General features: G+C 34.5%; 1 protein-coding gene across 6 annotated transcripts in view; it reads left to right on the top strand.

The window, feature by feature from the left end:
• Window positions 1-15,022, top strand: part of LMLN (leishmanolysin like peptidase) — a 91,888-nt gene that overhangs the window by 14,886 nt on the left and 61,980 nt on the right. For all 6 annotated transcript variants that reach the window (XR_006222122.1, XM_042998765.1, XM_042998766.1 and 3 more), the window contains exons 2-7: window positions 1,265-1,362; window positions 2,612-2,642; window positions 3,749-3,831; window positions 4,625-4,739; window positions 7,943-8,121; window positions 11,583-11,688. Coding sequence is in view for 5 of the 6 variants with exons in the window: in XM_042998765.1 (XP_042854699.1) it covers window positions 1,265-1,362; window positions 2,612-2,642; window positions 3,749-3,831; window positions 4,625-4,739; window positions 7,943-8,121; window positions 11,583-11,688 (612 nt within the window). In the remaining variant the exon portion in view is untranslated. The remainder of the gene's footprint in view (window positions 1-1,264; window positions 1,363-2,611; window positions 2,643-3,748; window positions 3,832-4,624; window positions 4,740-7,942; window positions 8,122-11,582; window positions 11,689-15,022) is intronic.

Here is a 15,022-nt window from a genome sequence, read left to right as displayed (position 1 = left end):
ACATATAAGTAAAATCATGTTGTCTTTCTCTGTCTGACCTATTTCACTTAGCATAATACCCTCTAGGTCTCTCCATGTTGTCATGAATGGCAAGATTTAATTCTTTTTTTATGACTGAGTAATATTCCATTGTGTAATACCACATCTTATTTATCTGTTCATCTGTTGGTGGACACTTGGGCCGCTTCCATATCTTGGGTATTTTTTTTTTTTTTTTACTTGAATACAATGCTGATTTTATCCCAACTAAATAAAGCAATGCACAATTCACCTGGGCAGTAAGTTTAATTCAGGGGGCAAAGGCAAGAAACAAGGATTTTTTGTGTTTGCTTTAATTATCTGTCACTGCACATAGCTATCTTCCACACCTCCTCTCAGAAAATGCGGGCTAATAAATCCCATACAAAGGAACATAGGAAAGAGAAAAAGGGAAGATGGAATTAATTTAGCATACTGTTGAAGATGGTTTCTCCAAGTTCTCTTCTATAAACTGCTCCATCAACATAGCCCACTCTGGATTATTTTAGTATCATGACCATCTTCCCTGATTTTCATGCACAGACTACATTCTTTGGGATGAGTGGGCATGTTGCTTCCATATATAGGGCTAAAGTCTCTGGGACATCCTGGTAGTTTATACTGGTTGCAGTTTGGTGTTCTGAATTCTGAAGGTTGGCCAGACTCAGAATTCAGAAGAGTCCAGAGAGACTGCTAAGTCCCTGGCCAGGAACAATAACACCAAGCACAGTGCCAAGAACACTATGCTCCCTCTGTGGCCCGCCAACCGATCTTGGCCTGCTCCTGTGCCACTGCACCATATCTTGGCTGTATTAAATAATGCTACAGTAAATATTTGTCTTCTCTATTGTCAGTACCACATGTCTGATTACTGTAGCTTTATAGTAAATCTTCAAGTCAGATTATATTAGTCTTCCAACTTTGTTCTTTTCCTTCAACATTGTGTTATTTTGGGTCTTATGCTTCTCCTTATAAACTTTAGAATCAGATTGTTGATTTCCACAATATAACTTGCTCAGATTCTGATTTGGATTGCATTGAATCTATATAGATCAAATTGGGAAGAACTGACATCCTGACATTATTGATTCTTCCTATCCATGAACATGAAATATCTCTTTGTTTATTCTTTTATTTTTCTGGGTATTACACTTGAAATTTAGTTCATTAATTTTAAGTGAGAATCTCAATTGGCTAATCTATACAATACCTTTTTAAAAATTTTTCACATATGTTCTTTTTTCAGGTCATAAATAAGGTTCATCTTAAGGCAAATCATGTTGTAAAAAGAGATGTTGATGAACATTTAAGAATCAAGACTGTCTATGATAAAAGTATTGATGAGTAAGTACGCCATTATTTTGTCTTTTTAAAACTAAGAATCAAACTTTTAAAGATATTTTCATCCAGAAGATCCATAGATGGAGCTATGTGCTAATGCACCTTCAAGATGGAATTAAGCTAAAAATGCTTTTTAGTCTGAAAAGATAAAGGCCATGGGATATGATTAAAATCTGTATGTTATGAATAATTTAAACAGAACAGATGTGGATCTACTTGGATGTGGTCAGTACACACCTAGAAGACTCCTCTTCCTCAAAAAATTAAAAACTGAACTATGCTATGACCCAGCAATTGCACTAGGTATTTATCCAAGGGATACAGGTGTGCTGTTTCAAAGGGGCACATGCACCCCAATGTTTATAGCAGCACTATCAACAATAGCCAAAGTATGGGAAGAGCCCAAGTGTCCATCAACAGATGAACAGATAAAGAAGATGTGGTATATATATACAATGGAGTATAACTCAGCAATCAAGCAGAATGAAATCTTGCCATTTACAACTACATGGTTGGAACTAGAGGGTATTATGCTAAGCGAAATTAGTCAGAGAAAGACAAGTATCATGTGACTTCACTCCTATGAGGACTTTAAGATGCAAAACAGATGAACATAAGGGAAGGGAAGCAAAAATAATATAAAAACAGGGGACTCTTAAATATAGAGAGCAAACAGGGTTGCTGGAGGGGTTGTGGGAGGAGGGATGGGCTAAATGGGTAAGGGACATTAAGGAGTCTAGTCCTGAAATCATTGTTGCACTATATGCTAACTAACTTGGATGTAAATTAAAAAATTAATAAAAAAAAAAAAATAAAAATAAATAAAAGAAGGCAACTCCTCATGAGTACTTGGAGGAAAAATAAAAGGAAGAACTGATACATGCCATAAGAACATTTACAAAATTATTAGCCAGAGGAATGATGGTGTAATTTTTCATTTAGCATAAGAGAGGTCCAGAAAACACATAAGTTATGAATCTGTAATAGTGTATAAAGAGCTATGAGGAGTATTTGATGTCTTTCCTTATCCTTTATTTCCCAAATGAATGAGATAACATGATCATGCCTAGTGTTTTGCTTTGGTACAGAGTTAATTCAAATGCTTATTGAGGTAAATTGAGATTTTGGGGGACTGATACTAGATCCTTCTACAAAGCATTCCTTGGGGCCCCTGCCAGGTATATTCTAAACAAATGAGACAGTGCTGTGCTCCAGCATGGCAATTCTTAATGTTTCATGTCTTCATTTTCAGGTTGCTCCCTGAGAAAAGATACCTTGTAAAGGTATGTAATAAATACTCATGACTTGAATTTGATACTTAAAATGGGTGCATTTTATTGTATATAAATTGTACTTAAAAAAATAAATTTATACATTTCTGTTTTGTGAATGAATAAAAAGTGTTGGTAATGAATGTATTTATCATTTCTTCAAAGGCATCTTTATGATGCACTCATCAAAACTTTTTTCATTTTTTTAATGTTTTATTTATTTTTGAGAGAAAAAGACAAAGCATGAGCAGGGGATGGGGAGAGAGAGAGGGAGACATAGAAACTGAAGCAGACTCCAGGCTCTGAGCTGTCAGCACAGAGCCCAGCGTGGGGCTTGAACTCACAAGCTGTGAGCTCATGACCTGAGCAGAAGTCACATGCTTAACCAACTAAGCCACCCAGGCACCCCTCATCAAAGTTTTGTCCTTATTTGATGCTGAACTAGTCTTCTTATTTTATAATTTGATAATAAATCAGTCTTCTTGTTTTCTTACTTGTTCTCTTATGTTTTGGGAGGAGAACATGCTGAACCTAGGTTGAAAAAAAATTTTTTTGAAATACATTGAGAACACCATTTTCTTGGTGGAAATACTCATTCTCCTGAAGATGGGTTTATCTGATTATATGATATGCTAAAGTTGTCTTTAGAGGTGCTAACCTCCACAGTTTCTTAACTGTTACAGAGTCACACATACACATTAGGCCGATTCCTTATGGGCCACAGAAATTGGTGAGATTGAAATGGATCTTCTAAACATAAGATTTCCTAACATAAATTCCTTACTGTTAGAATCACCTAATCAGTCTCAGATTTGAAGTAATTTAGATTAATAATTGAGATTTATATTTTCTAATTCTACTTAAGTAGAGATAGGGAAGGAATTTTTCACTTAGTGTTCTCTCCCCAAACTCAACTAGAAAATAAGGAAATTCCTTTGCTCCTAGACTCATTCTCTCCCCTGCCCCTTACTACGCAACCTTTGACTAAATCAGTATTCCAGAATTGTAAGGTTTTTCTCTTTTTTCCCCTCAGTTGTTAATATCCTATCCTATACTTGTTTTAAATATAATTTGTCCTTTAACTATAACTCTAACTTTTTTTCCCAACTTTTATTTAGAACAAACTTTTTCCACAAGCTATTTCTTATTTGGAGAAGACTTTTCAGGTTCGTAGACCTGCGGGCACTATCTTACTTAGCAGGTATGTCACATTAAGTACACGTCATTTTCTTCAGTTGCTTAGTACTCTGACCTCCCCATTCTACCAGTATGGCAAATTATGAAACTCATACTAGAATATTTTATTATGTTTGTCCTTAGAGACCAAACTGCAAGGTATTTAAAAGGAATAATAAAGCACCTGTTAGGTAATCATTCTTTCCCTGATTTTTTTTTATTTTGAGAGAGAGAGAGAGAATGAGCAAGGGAAGGCCAGAGAGATAGGGAGAGGGAGAATCCCAAGCAGACTCCGTGCTGTCAGTGTGGAGCCAGATGAAGGGCTCAGACCCACAAACCATGAGATCATGACCTAAGCTGAAATCCAGGGTCAGACACATAACCAACTGAGCCACCTAGGGGCCCCAAGATTTTTTTTATTTTTAAGAAATCTTGCAACATAGGGCTTGAACTCAAAACCTTGAGATCGAGTTGCATGCTCCACCGACTAAGCCAGCCAGGCACCCCTCTTTTCTTGATTTTCTTTTATGATCTGCTGGATCTTATCCTAAGGTGTAGTTGTCCCCTGTTTGCCATATCTCTTTCTTCCCTCATGTGTCTATAGTATTAGCTTATGAAGTATTTGGGGGTCTGAAAACCCAGGCTAGGAGGATTTCCCATGGAACCCAAATTCTTTCTTAGTCCACTTTTCTAACTAAAATAGTAATCCTTATTAATAAACTAATCTTGCAACTAGGCTTTTTACAATGTTTTTAACTGCTGTGAACTTCTTTTTTTTTTTTTTTGTAATTAAATTTTGATGTACAAATGAACTAAAGACAACGTGCAACAAACCAACACCAGAAGGAAAATGATCCCCATAGATACTGTACTGGGGAATTTGCAGAGCATACAAAATGCGGCCCAGTTATAGTGCCTGAGGAACACCTCCAGGTAATCAAACCTACTCCTAGCAGTGTTTTTACTCTTTAGGATGAACTGAGAAATGGAGATTTTCAATCTGTGTCACCAAGAAATTTTTATAGACTTAAGTTTGAAAGCTTTATTCTTCATTACCAAAAGTATTTTAGTTAGCTAATTTTATTCTTTCATTGGTTTTCGTATTAATTTGATAATATCTTCTTTAATTTTTTTTCTTTTTTCCATTTATCTTATCTCTGGGACTGCTGAATCATTTCAGCTTAGAACTTTGTCTTCCAAAATATCTTTTTTTTTTTTAAGTTTATTTATTTTGAGAGACAGATTGCAAGCAGGGGAGGGGCAGAAAGAGAGGGAGAGAGAAAGAATGCCAAGCAGGCTCCACACTGTCAGCACAGAGCCCCATGAGGGGCTCCAGCCCATGAACCATGAGATCATGACCTGAGCTGAAACCAAGAGTCGGATGCTTAACTGACTGGGCCACCCAGGTGCCCATGTCTTCCAAAATATCATCTAGGAGGTATATACCTTAGTATTTTTGCAGGGCAATTTGACATTAGCTCTTAAAATAAAAAATATGTATGATATGCTTCAACCCAATTCAGAAACATATTCCATAAAAATACTTATAACTGTGCAATGTATATTCAAAGATATTTTTTACAAAATTATAAATATGCCTATATTGGTATTAAATTATGGTATAATTCTGTAATGGAGTACTATGCAACTGTTAAAGAATGAAGTAGATCTCTGTAGACTTGGAAAGATATTTACGCTCTTAAATGGAAAAAAATGTTATAAGTCAGTATGTGTAGTTAACCTATTTTATTTAAGAATTATAGTCAATTTAACACAGTAAAACTGAAATAAAAACATTAAAAACAAAGTGTATGTACATATATAATAAAAAATTAAAGAACTAAAGAATGTGGAAACATACTAAAATATTAATGGTTTTCTTTATGAATTGGATTGTTTGGGGCTTTTCTTTGAAGAATTATATATTTTTATAATCTGATTTTTCACATTAAACATATTACTTATCAGGATGAAGATAAAAAATTTAAATGTGTATACAAGAAAACCAATTTATTATACATATGCATTTGAAAATATGATTATTGGGTGCCTGGGTGCTCAGTCAGTTAAGTATCTGACTTTGGCTCAGGTCACGATCTCATGGTTTGTGAGTTCGAGCCCCTTGTCAGGCTCTGTGCTGACAGCTCAGAGCCTGGAGCCTGCTTCAGATTCTGTGTCTCCCTCTCTCCCTGCCCCTCTCCATTCAACGCTCTCTCTTTCTCTCTCAAAAATAAATAAACATTTGGGGTGCCTGAATGGCTCAGTCGGTTGGGCGTCCAATTTCGACTCAGGTCATGATCTCACAGTCTATGAGTTCGAGCCCCTCATGGGGCTCTGTGCTAACAGCTCAGAGCTTGGAGCCTGCTTCGGATTCTGTGTCTCCCTCTCTCTGTGCCCCTCCCCCACTCATGCTCTGTCTCTCTCTCTCAAAAAGTAAACGTTGAAAGAAAATTTTTTTTGAAGTTAGTATGAAAATATGATTATTGATATAGCTGTTTTTCTCTGTTGAACTGTGTTCTCTAGCTACTTCCAGAAATGAATGTGTTACTGAACATTTAGCTAGTAACCAAAATTAAGCATATGTTTAACTCAAGTTTACTTTGTAATTTTTTATTAAGTTTTTTGAAGCTCAGTAAGGCTTTTTGGACCCCTATATTTTGGCACTAATACAACTAACTTATTCAGCTTTCATTTCTTTTCTCAAATTTCTTCAGTGTAAAATGTTTTAAGGACATGTTTGAAAATTAAAACAACTTCTTAATTACATATCCAGCCTTTTTCCCAAGAAATTTAGAGACATTTTAAGACACAATTCTTTGCTTTTTTTCTAAGGTATTTTTGTTTGTTTTTAATTCTCTTGGCTTTTCCAAATTCTGCTACTTATCTTCTTGGGGGTGGCGGGGGGAGAGCCTGATTAAAAAAAAAATTTTTTTTTTTAAATTTAGTTTATTTTTGAGAGAGAGAGACAGAACATGAGCAGAGGAGGGGCAGAGAGGGAAACACGGAATCAGAAGCAGGCTCCAGGCTCTGAGCCATCAGCACAGAGCCTGTGATTTTTTTTTTTTTTTTTTAATGCATGAGTGATCATGGAAAAGAATGCTTAAAAATCACAATTTTTTGTTTTTAAAGAATTTTTTCAAGTTTATTTATTTATTTTGAGAGAGACAGTAAGCAGGGCAGGGACAGAGAGAGAGGGAGACAGGATCTGAAGCAGGCTCTGTGCTAACAGCAGAGAGCCCAGTGCTGGGCTCAAACTCATGAACCCTAAGATCACGACCTGAGCTAAAGTCAGATGCTCAACTGACTGAGTCATACAGGCACTGCTAAAGATCATAACTTTATGTAACATCAACTTTAATAGGTTAAAGTAATTATAAATAGATGTGTTAGAGACATAAGAGTAGACAATGTAATAAAATGGGGATTTTTTTTTCTTTATAAGCATCACTTACACCTAAGAAAACCCCCACAATTCACTGATTTTTTTTTATTTATAAATTTGGAAATTATAATTGTTTAGAACTTTGAGAGAAGTTTTCTAAAAAGCAGATGTTACAAGGGCACAGAATTGATTAGAAAACTAGAAATTAAGGGTAATGTTGAGGTGACTTTACCTTTAAACTCATCTTTAAAAGGTAAAGATGACTAACTTTTTGTTTGTATTATATGAATTTTTAACTAATTACTTTATAATAGAAAATATATTTCCATAGATAAAATGTTTTTATTAGTTAATTTTGAAATAACTATACATTTACAGGAAGTTGAAAAAAAAAGTACAAGGAAGTCCATTGTAATTGTCAGTTAGTTTCAAAGTTTAAAACTTTTTCTGTCTTTTTTTGTGTCCAGGTTGGCTGTCCTTTATAAATAACAGTTGTTTTAATTAACATTATGGATTAGATTATGTTTATTATATGTAGATTATAATCATTTTACATAAAGTAGAAATTTTAGTGAAGCAAATTCAAAATTAGAGATAGGAACTGAGTAGAGGGAGGAATGGATTTGGCAAAAGTTGAGGGATAATAAATAAAAGTTAAATCATATGAATTTAGAGTCTGGATTCACTATACATTAAAAGTCCCTACAGCTAATCTTGTCTCTGGTCTGATTTTCTTTTGCTTGCCATGGCGCAGAGATGCAGGGTCTGCCGTGGGGGTAAGTGGTCCTGTTTAGCAGTAGGTGTGCAAGACCAAGAAGGCGTCCGGGATGCAGACTTTGTTCTATATGTTGGTGCTCTGGCCACCGAGAGGTGCAGCCGTGAAAACATCATCTCTTATGCAGCCTATTGTCAGCAGGAAGCAAAAATGGACAGGTAAACTTTCCCCAGAGACTTATTCTCTAAGACCTAATTATGGGAACTCTTAACACAGGTTCTAAGTGTTAAGAGTACAAGAAGTTTGCATTTTCCAGATTGCCTCCAATAATAAGAAACTGTACAGCGCTTGGATGGGGGAGTGGGGAGAAAATGTCAGGTGATAGAACTATTATTCATATAGTAATGTCAGTACCAACTCTAAAGAAAAAGTATTGTCCAGAGAATTTTCTTTGGAAGTAAATAGCTCTCTAAGGAAACAATTTGAATTTTAATTTTAGCACTTCTGTGCTAAAATAAGTATTTATCTAATTGTCCTATAATTTGCCATGTCCTTCACTTAGATAAATTATCACTTAAAAAATTTAGAGGCCTCTTATTTATTTACAAAAGATTTTTAAAAATTTTCCAAGTGAAGCAGGCTTGAAATGAAATGTTATTATATATGTAGAAGGTTGCCTGTCACACTCCAGACAAATCAAAGGCAGTAGAAATTGTCGTATGTCAGAATAGATTGTAACATTCTCAAATTTAGGAGAATTAACGTGACCATTTCATATGTACATAGGACCATTGCTGAGGTCTTGAAGGTTCCTCTATCTATCAAGACTAGCTGACTTTAAAGAACTGTTTGACTTCTATTGATGTGTATTCATTTAAGGAAAAAAATGAAATTATTAGTTGAACCAAGTAGGCAATACAAAGGAAACACTGGTATATGCTACAGAATTATACTGTCAGTCCCAAAGGTGGTAAAGAGGTCAAAATGAGCATCATGGATTATGAGGAACAGTCTATTACCATGATGCTGTGTAACTGATGATCTGAAATCTAAAAAATCATTAGCTTCTAAGTGTTGGGAAAGCTTAGAGTCAAATGATTGAGTAAAGTGCTATGTTTTTGCATACATATATATGTATACATATATATATGTATATATATATATATACACACACATACCAGTGTTTATAAAAATACATGTGTTTAATAGAGTTCCTTTTTTCCTGAGAAGGTACAATTAAACTTATGATATTTTAAAATTAACAGTGTCTCAGTATGTCTCAGGAAATGTGGTATTTTGAAGTGCTAAATGAATGATAAATTAAGTTACTTCATAAAATGAGATACTTTCTTAACGTAGATGTCTTTGTGAAATAATCCTTCATAATGGTGGTGCTGCAAAATAGTGGTTATCTTAATTTGAACTAAACTGTATGGATTGTGAACACACACACACACACACACACAATCTCATTTTCAAAATACTGTTGAGCTTCAAAGAATATTGTAAAACAATGTACATAATATGATTACATGTTTAAGTGTGTGTGTGTGTGTGTGTGTGTGTGTATTACACATACTTGAATGTGCTAAGGAAAAAGAAATAATTACAATTGCCAACCATCCCAGTTTGGCCAAGACTTCCGTGTCTGAAAATCCTGGGAAACCCTTCAGTTCTGGGCAAATTGTTAGTAGCAGTTACCTCTGTAGGGGGGTAGGTTGTAAACTGGAATTTTCATGTTTTTCTTTATACATATCTATGTTATTTGGATATATAACTTTTTACAATGAGCTTTTACTACTTTTCTTAAAAGACACATTAAAGTGAACCTTATGTATTAGGAAGGGAATGGCTTCCTTTGGAAAATGGGGACAGGAATATAAAATCCCAGGTTGAGATGGGTCTGGAGTAGTTCATCTCCTTTCAGCATCTGACAATGCTGAAAACACCTAAAGTATCTAGTTGTCTTTTGGTGAGAGAATCCAGCACAGGAATCTTCACACAGATGAGAATCCCATAACCTAATTTCATATTTCAGGTTTTTTTGCACTGCTGTTATGTTTTCTTAAAGCACTTTAGCTTTTGGTTCACATTTGATATAAATGAGTAACTAAAAGAGTAAATGTTCTTTGTATCAGTGAAATTGAAGCTACTCATATATCTGGGAAAAGAATTGTTTTTTTCTGAGGAGCATGTTGATGTTGGAAGAAAGAGCAGTATCTGCAGTTGTTCTTTCTTAATCTTTTTGATGAAAGAGAAACGTTCCTTCAAAACTGCCATATTAATTCATTCAAAGAATACTTGAATGCCTAATATGGTGTTTGCAGACTAAGTGAACAAAATAGACCCATGTACCTGCCTCATTCATGGAACATAGGAATTACAGAGGCAGGCAGATATTAAATATACTTAGAAATAAATGTGATTTCAAAATAGGATCAATACTTTATAGGGAAAAAAAGGGTGCTATAGCATAAAAGAGAACAAAGGGGGAAACGTAATTTAGATTAATTAAGCACAGACGGCCTCTTGGAAAGAGTGAAACTTTAGGTGTAACCTGAACATTGATGGGCTTCAGCCAGATAAAGAGTTTGAGGAAGACTTATGTTAGGAAAAATCCATGTGTGCCTGTTGTTTAGTAGAAGCCACTTCAGTGGACGCTGTTTTTGAAGATGAGAACTAAAGGAAATGCATTGGAGAGGCAGACAGGGATGTTTTATTCTAAATGCTGTAGGAAGTCCCTGATGGGTTTTAAGCCTGGCAGTGATATCCATTTTATATTTTAGAGGTCACTGTGGCAATGTTTTGGTAAGTGAATTATTTTCTGAGTGTAAGTCTGTTGTTTTCAAGTATGAACAAAATATACCATATGTTTTTTACTTAAGGCAAATGTTACTTTGTATAAGGTGATTACATTTTGGTGAGTTTTTGGTATTTCTGTGATAAAATGTTGAGGTAGTGGTGGGAGAAAGGACTTTGGAGTCCTTACTGTTGTCTGTTTGCCACAGCTTTTGAAAGACAGGTAGGTACATGGTGTAACTAACTGAATTGTATTGGGTACTAGTCAGGTCTTGGACTCTCAGGTTCTAGGCTCAGAAAGTGATAGAACTGTATAGATTCTAGAAAGTATAGAATATGAAAGAAGATGATGGGAAGATAAAAAATCTGTATGTGAATGAAGGTAGTGTTCAGGCAGAGAAAGGGAATAGCAAGATGGGCATAAGAAGGTTGAACAACCTGAATGATGTGCTTATTATCCTATTGTATACCTAGCGTCCCTCGCCACCTACCTGCTCATCCCATGTGCCTATAAATGTAGTGAAATGCTGAAATCAGATATGGATTTTGCAAGTAAAACATGTTAGAATTTAAGTTTTTCAGTCCATTCTTATCTTTTGGTATATGTTGACATATTTTACAAGTTCACATTTAAGTGTACATTAACTTTACTTTTGTGAGGACAGGTGCTAATTGGCCACACCATAGGAAAACAAAGGTATATGTCTTGAAAGTATAAGATAGTGAGTTAGATATTATGGTATAAAATGATATTTGATATTTAGCAAAGATTTTTCTGACCTGGTCAGTTTTTTTTTTTTTTTTTAGAAAAGTATAAGTTAGTAAATATAATACTGATTTTTCTGGAATATAATAAAAAATTCAATGTCTATTTTAACAGGCCAATAGCAGGATATGCTAACCTGTGTCCAAATATGATCTCTACCCAGCCTCAGGAGTTTATTGGGATGCTGTCCACAGTAAAACATGAGATTATTCATGCCCTGGTAAATTTTGCTGTTAATTACTGTTCTTTCCTTCATGCATTAATTTTCTGTTTATTATGCTGTTATTTTGATATATACATTAAATTTTGGATTCTTAGATTTATGTCAGTAAAACCTAGATGACTAGGTCTCTGGTAATAGGATTTTTGAGAAAATGATTACTGTTCTTAAGAAAAAAACTTAGTGGGGCGCCTGGGTGGCTCAGTAGGTTAAGCGTCCGACTTCAGCTCAGGTCATGATCTCACGGTCCGTGAATTCGAGCCCCGCATCGGGCTCTGTGCTGTCAGTTCCGAGCCTGGAGCTTGCTTCGGATTCTGTGTCTCCCTCGCTCTCTGCCCCTCCCCCACTCACGCTCTGTCTCTGTATCAAAAAATGAATAAACGTTAAAAAAAATTAAAAAAAAACCAACTTAGTAATTTAGAAAAATTCACTTTCCTGTAAAGTGATAACTGATATGCTAATTCTAGATCTTACTGCAGAGGTCTGATTTCAAAAGTCCTCTCGGTCTGCTTAGACTTTCTAAAATTTACATACACTGATTCAGAACCCTTCCTTCCTTTTCCCCAATTTGTCCAAAATAGTGAACTTTTATAATATATCTGGGAAATTAAAAAGTTATCTAAAACCCTAGGAAATGGTTTCTTGATGCCATTTATGTATTTAGAAAATAGATGGCAGTAAAATGCAGTGATTGAGAGACAATAGATCACACAGATTTAGGGGTGTGAGTCTTCTTAGCTCTACCACTAAAAATATTTAGGATCTTATGCAAATTATTTAGCTTCATAAGCCTCAGTTTCATCTGTTAAAATGAAGAGAACAGTAGTACATAGTACAGTGGAGTTTTTTCTTGGAGATTAAGACAAAACAGAAATCCTATAGCACCATGCTGTATATAGTAAGGTATAATAAAATTAGTGGCAGTTATCTATTAGTCTTTTTTTTAATTTATTTATTTTTGAGAGAGAGAAAGAGAGAGTGTGTGTGTGCAGGGAAGAAGGGGACAGAGAGAGAGAATCCCAAGCAGGCTCCACTCTGTCTGTGCGGAGCCTGACATGGGGCCTGAACTCACAAACCATGAGATAATGACCTGAGCCAAAATCAAGAGGCAGATGCTTAATTGACTGAGCCACCCAAGCACCCTTATTTATTAGTCTTAGTGAGCTATCATGTATGACTTTAATATGCAAGCCTCAGTCTTTAAATCAGCAAATACATTACATAACTCACTGAAACACCTATGTAACCAGACATTTATATCCTTCAAGTAAGAATATTCTAAAATGAATTCTCTGTTTTTCTTTTATTTTTTAAAAAAGTAAGCTGAACCTGCTAATTGAGGTGAAACAAGACTCATTCTTCCTAAGAGCTAAAAACTATAGATACTTGATGTTGAGAGAACCAGAGAGAAACAGCAGATTTTAAATGTGGTATATAAATGAACATGAATGCAGAGATCCCAGGCATGAGATAAATTAGGTTATGAACAGGCAATTCAGAAAAGAAAAAAAAAACAGTTGGCTGAGTCATGTATAAGAAGGTATTCAGACTTACTTTAGCAGTCAGAGGGTCTCAAAGCTAGATACCATTGACTATAAAAGAATGCATGAAAGTTATGTACATTGGGACACCTGAGTGGCTCAGTCAGTTAAGTATCTGACTCTTGATTTCAGCTCTAGTCATGATCTCACATTTCGGTTCGTAGGATCGAGTCCTGGCTTGGGCTCTGCACTGACAGTGGGATTCTCTCTCTCTCACTCTTTCTCTCTGCCCCTCCGTCTCTCTCCCTCCCCGCCACCTCAAATAAACATTTAAAAAAAAGAAAGTTATACACGGTGACTTCAAGGTGTAGTGGTTACCTCTGGGAAAAGAAGGAGGAGAAAGGATTAGGTAATGGAGCTTCAGTAATATTTACTCTGCAGTGTTTTATTTCTTAAAAGTTTGCCGAAAATATGGTAAACTAACATCTTAAATAGCCTTAAAGAGGATACATAAGTTTCTGTTATGGATTTTTTTTTTACTTTTTATATATTTGAATTATTTTAAAAACTGTAAAAACCTAAGAACTTTTAAATACTAACTTAAGTCTCAAAGCCTATCCTGGAAGATGGTAAGAATTAAATGTTTAACACAGATTCCCCATAAAGTTTTGTATGTTCATAACTATCAGTTACACTTACCTGTGGTGCTTTGAATACCGAATAAACCTTCTGAAATGTGAGTGCTTAGAAAAATGTTCAAGCTGATACAGTGGGAAAAAATGTATATTTAGAATATTATAAAGGATGAGGCAAATTACACTATTTTAAGCTTTGTATAACTTCAGTGAATTGTATATTGAAAGCTATTTCGATTTTCTTAGCTGACTCAATTAAGTGTCCTTTGCATCTTCAGAGATTAAAAAAGAAGAAGAAATTCAGGAATAAAAGAATAACCTGGATTCCATTAATCATTTTGGCAAGCTTTGAATGACACAGAGGCCACAGTTGTGTAAGCAAAGAAATTTGCCAAAGAAATTGATTAATTAAGTGATCGTTTCTGATTGTTAGTTATTTGGATATGAGCTATAGCATATTCTCAATGTATGAAACATACATAAAGAAGTAGTCATATAAGTGTTTTGTTTTAGGTATTAGATTAGGAAAGAGCAAGAAAAGAAATCTCACTAATGAAATAGATATCAAATGGCAATAATTTTTTTTTTTTTTTTTTGCCTATTTTCTCATCTATTTTGGGAGGTGAAGGATAGAGAACAGGAATTTTAATACCTTTATGTGAAGTATCCATTATCTTATTAAAATTAAATTAAAGACTTAAAAATAGTATTTAATTCAGTAATTTAGAATGATTGATAGCAATACCTTCTTCTTGAATGTGGTAATGCTTTATAAGTTAAATTGTTTTACTTATTTGTATATATTGTAAAGAATAAAATAATTGAGGGAAATTTCCAGTCTTTCCATGTATACATAAAATGTATTCATTTTTATTAATGAAATGTTATCCACATATAATTTAGATAATTCCAAGGCATAACGGTGCTTTAGCATCATTAACAAAATTATAAACTCCTTTTTAAGTTTCTTGAACATTGAAGGAATGTTTAATTAGTGGTTCTGAAAAAAATAGTATTTAAATTGTGACTATAAACGTAACAAATTCATATTGTAAAAAAATTAGGGGAATATGAGTTATTTTATACATTACCCTACCATCAGAAGAACCACAGTTAACATTTTGATATATGTTTCCATTATTTTTTTCCTAAGTGTACATACACACATGCACACACACTTCCAGTCTTTTTAAGTACAAATATGTATTAGTGTGTGTA

The sequence above is a fragment of the Panthera tigris genome, chromosome C2, assembly GCF_018350195.1.
Source record: "Panthera tigris isolate Pti1 chromosome C2, P.tigris_Pti1_mat1.1, whole genome shotgun sequence".
NCBI lineage: Eukaryota > Metazoa > Chordata > Mammalia > Carnivora > Felidae > Panthera > Panthera tigris.
Note: the sequence above shows the minus strand (reverse complement) of the source record. Positions and strands in the feature narration are given on the sequence as shown.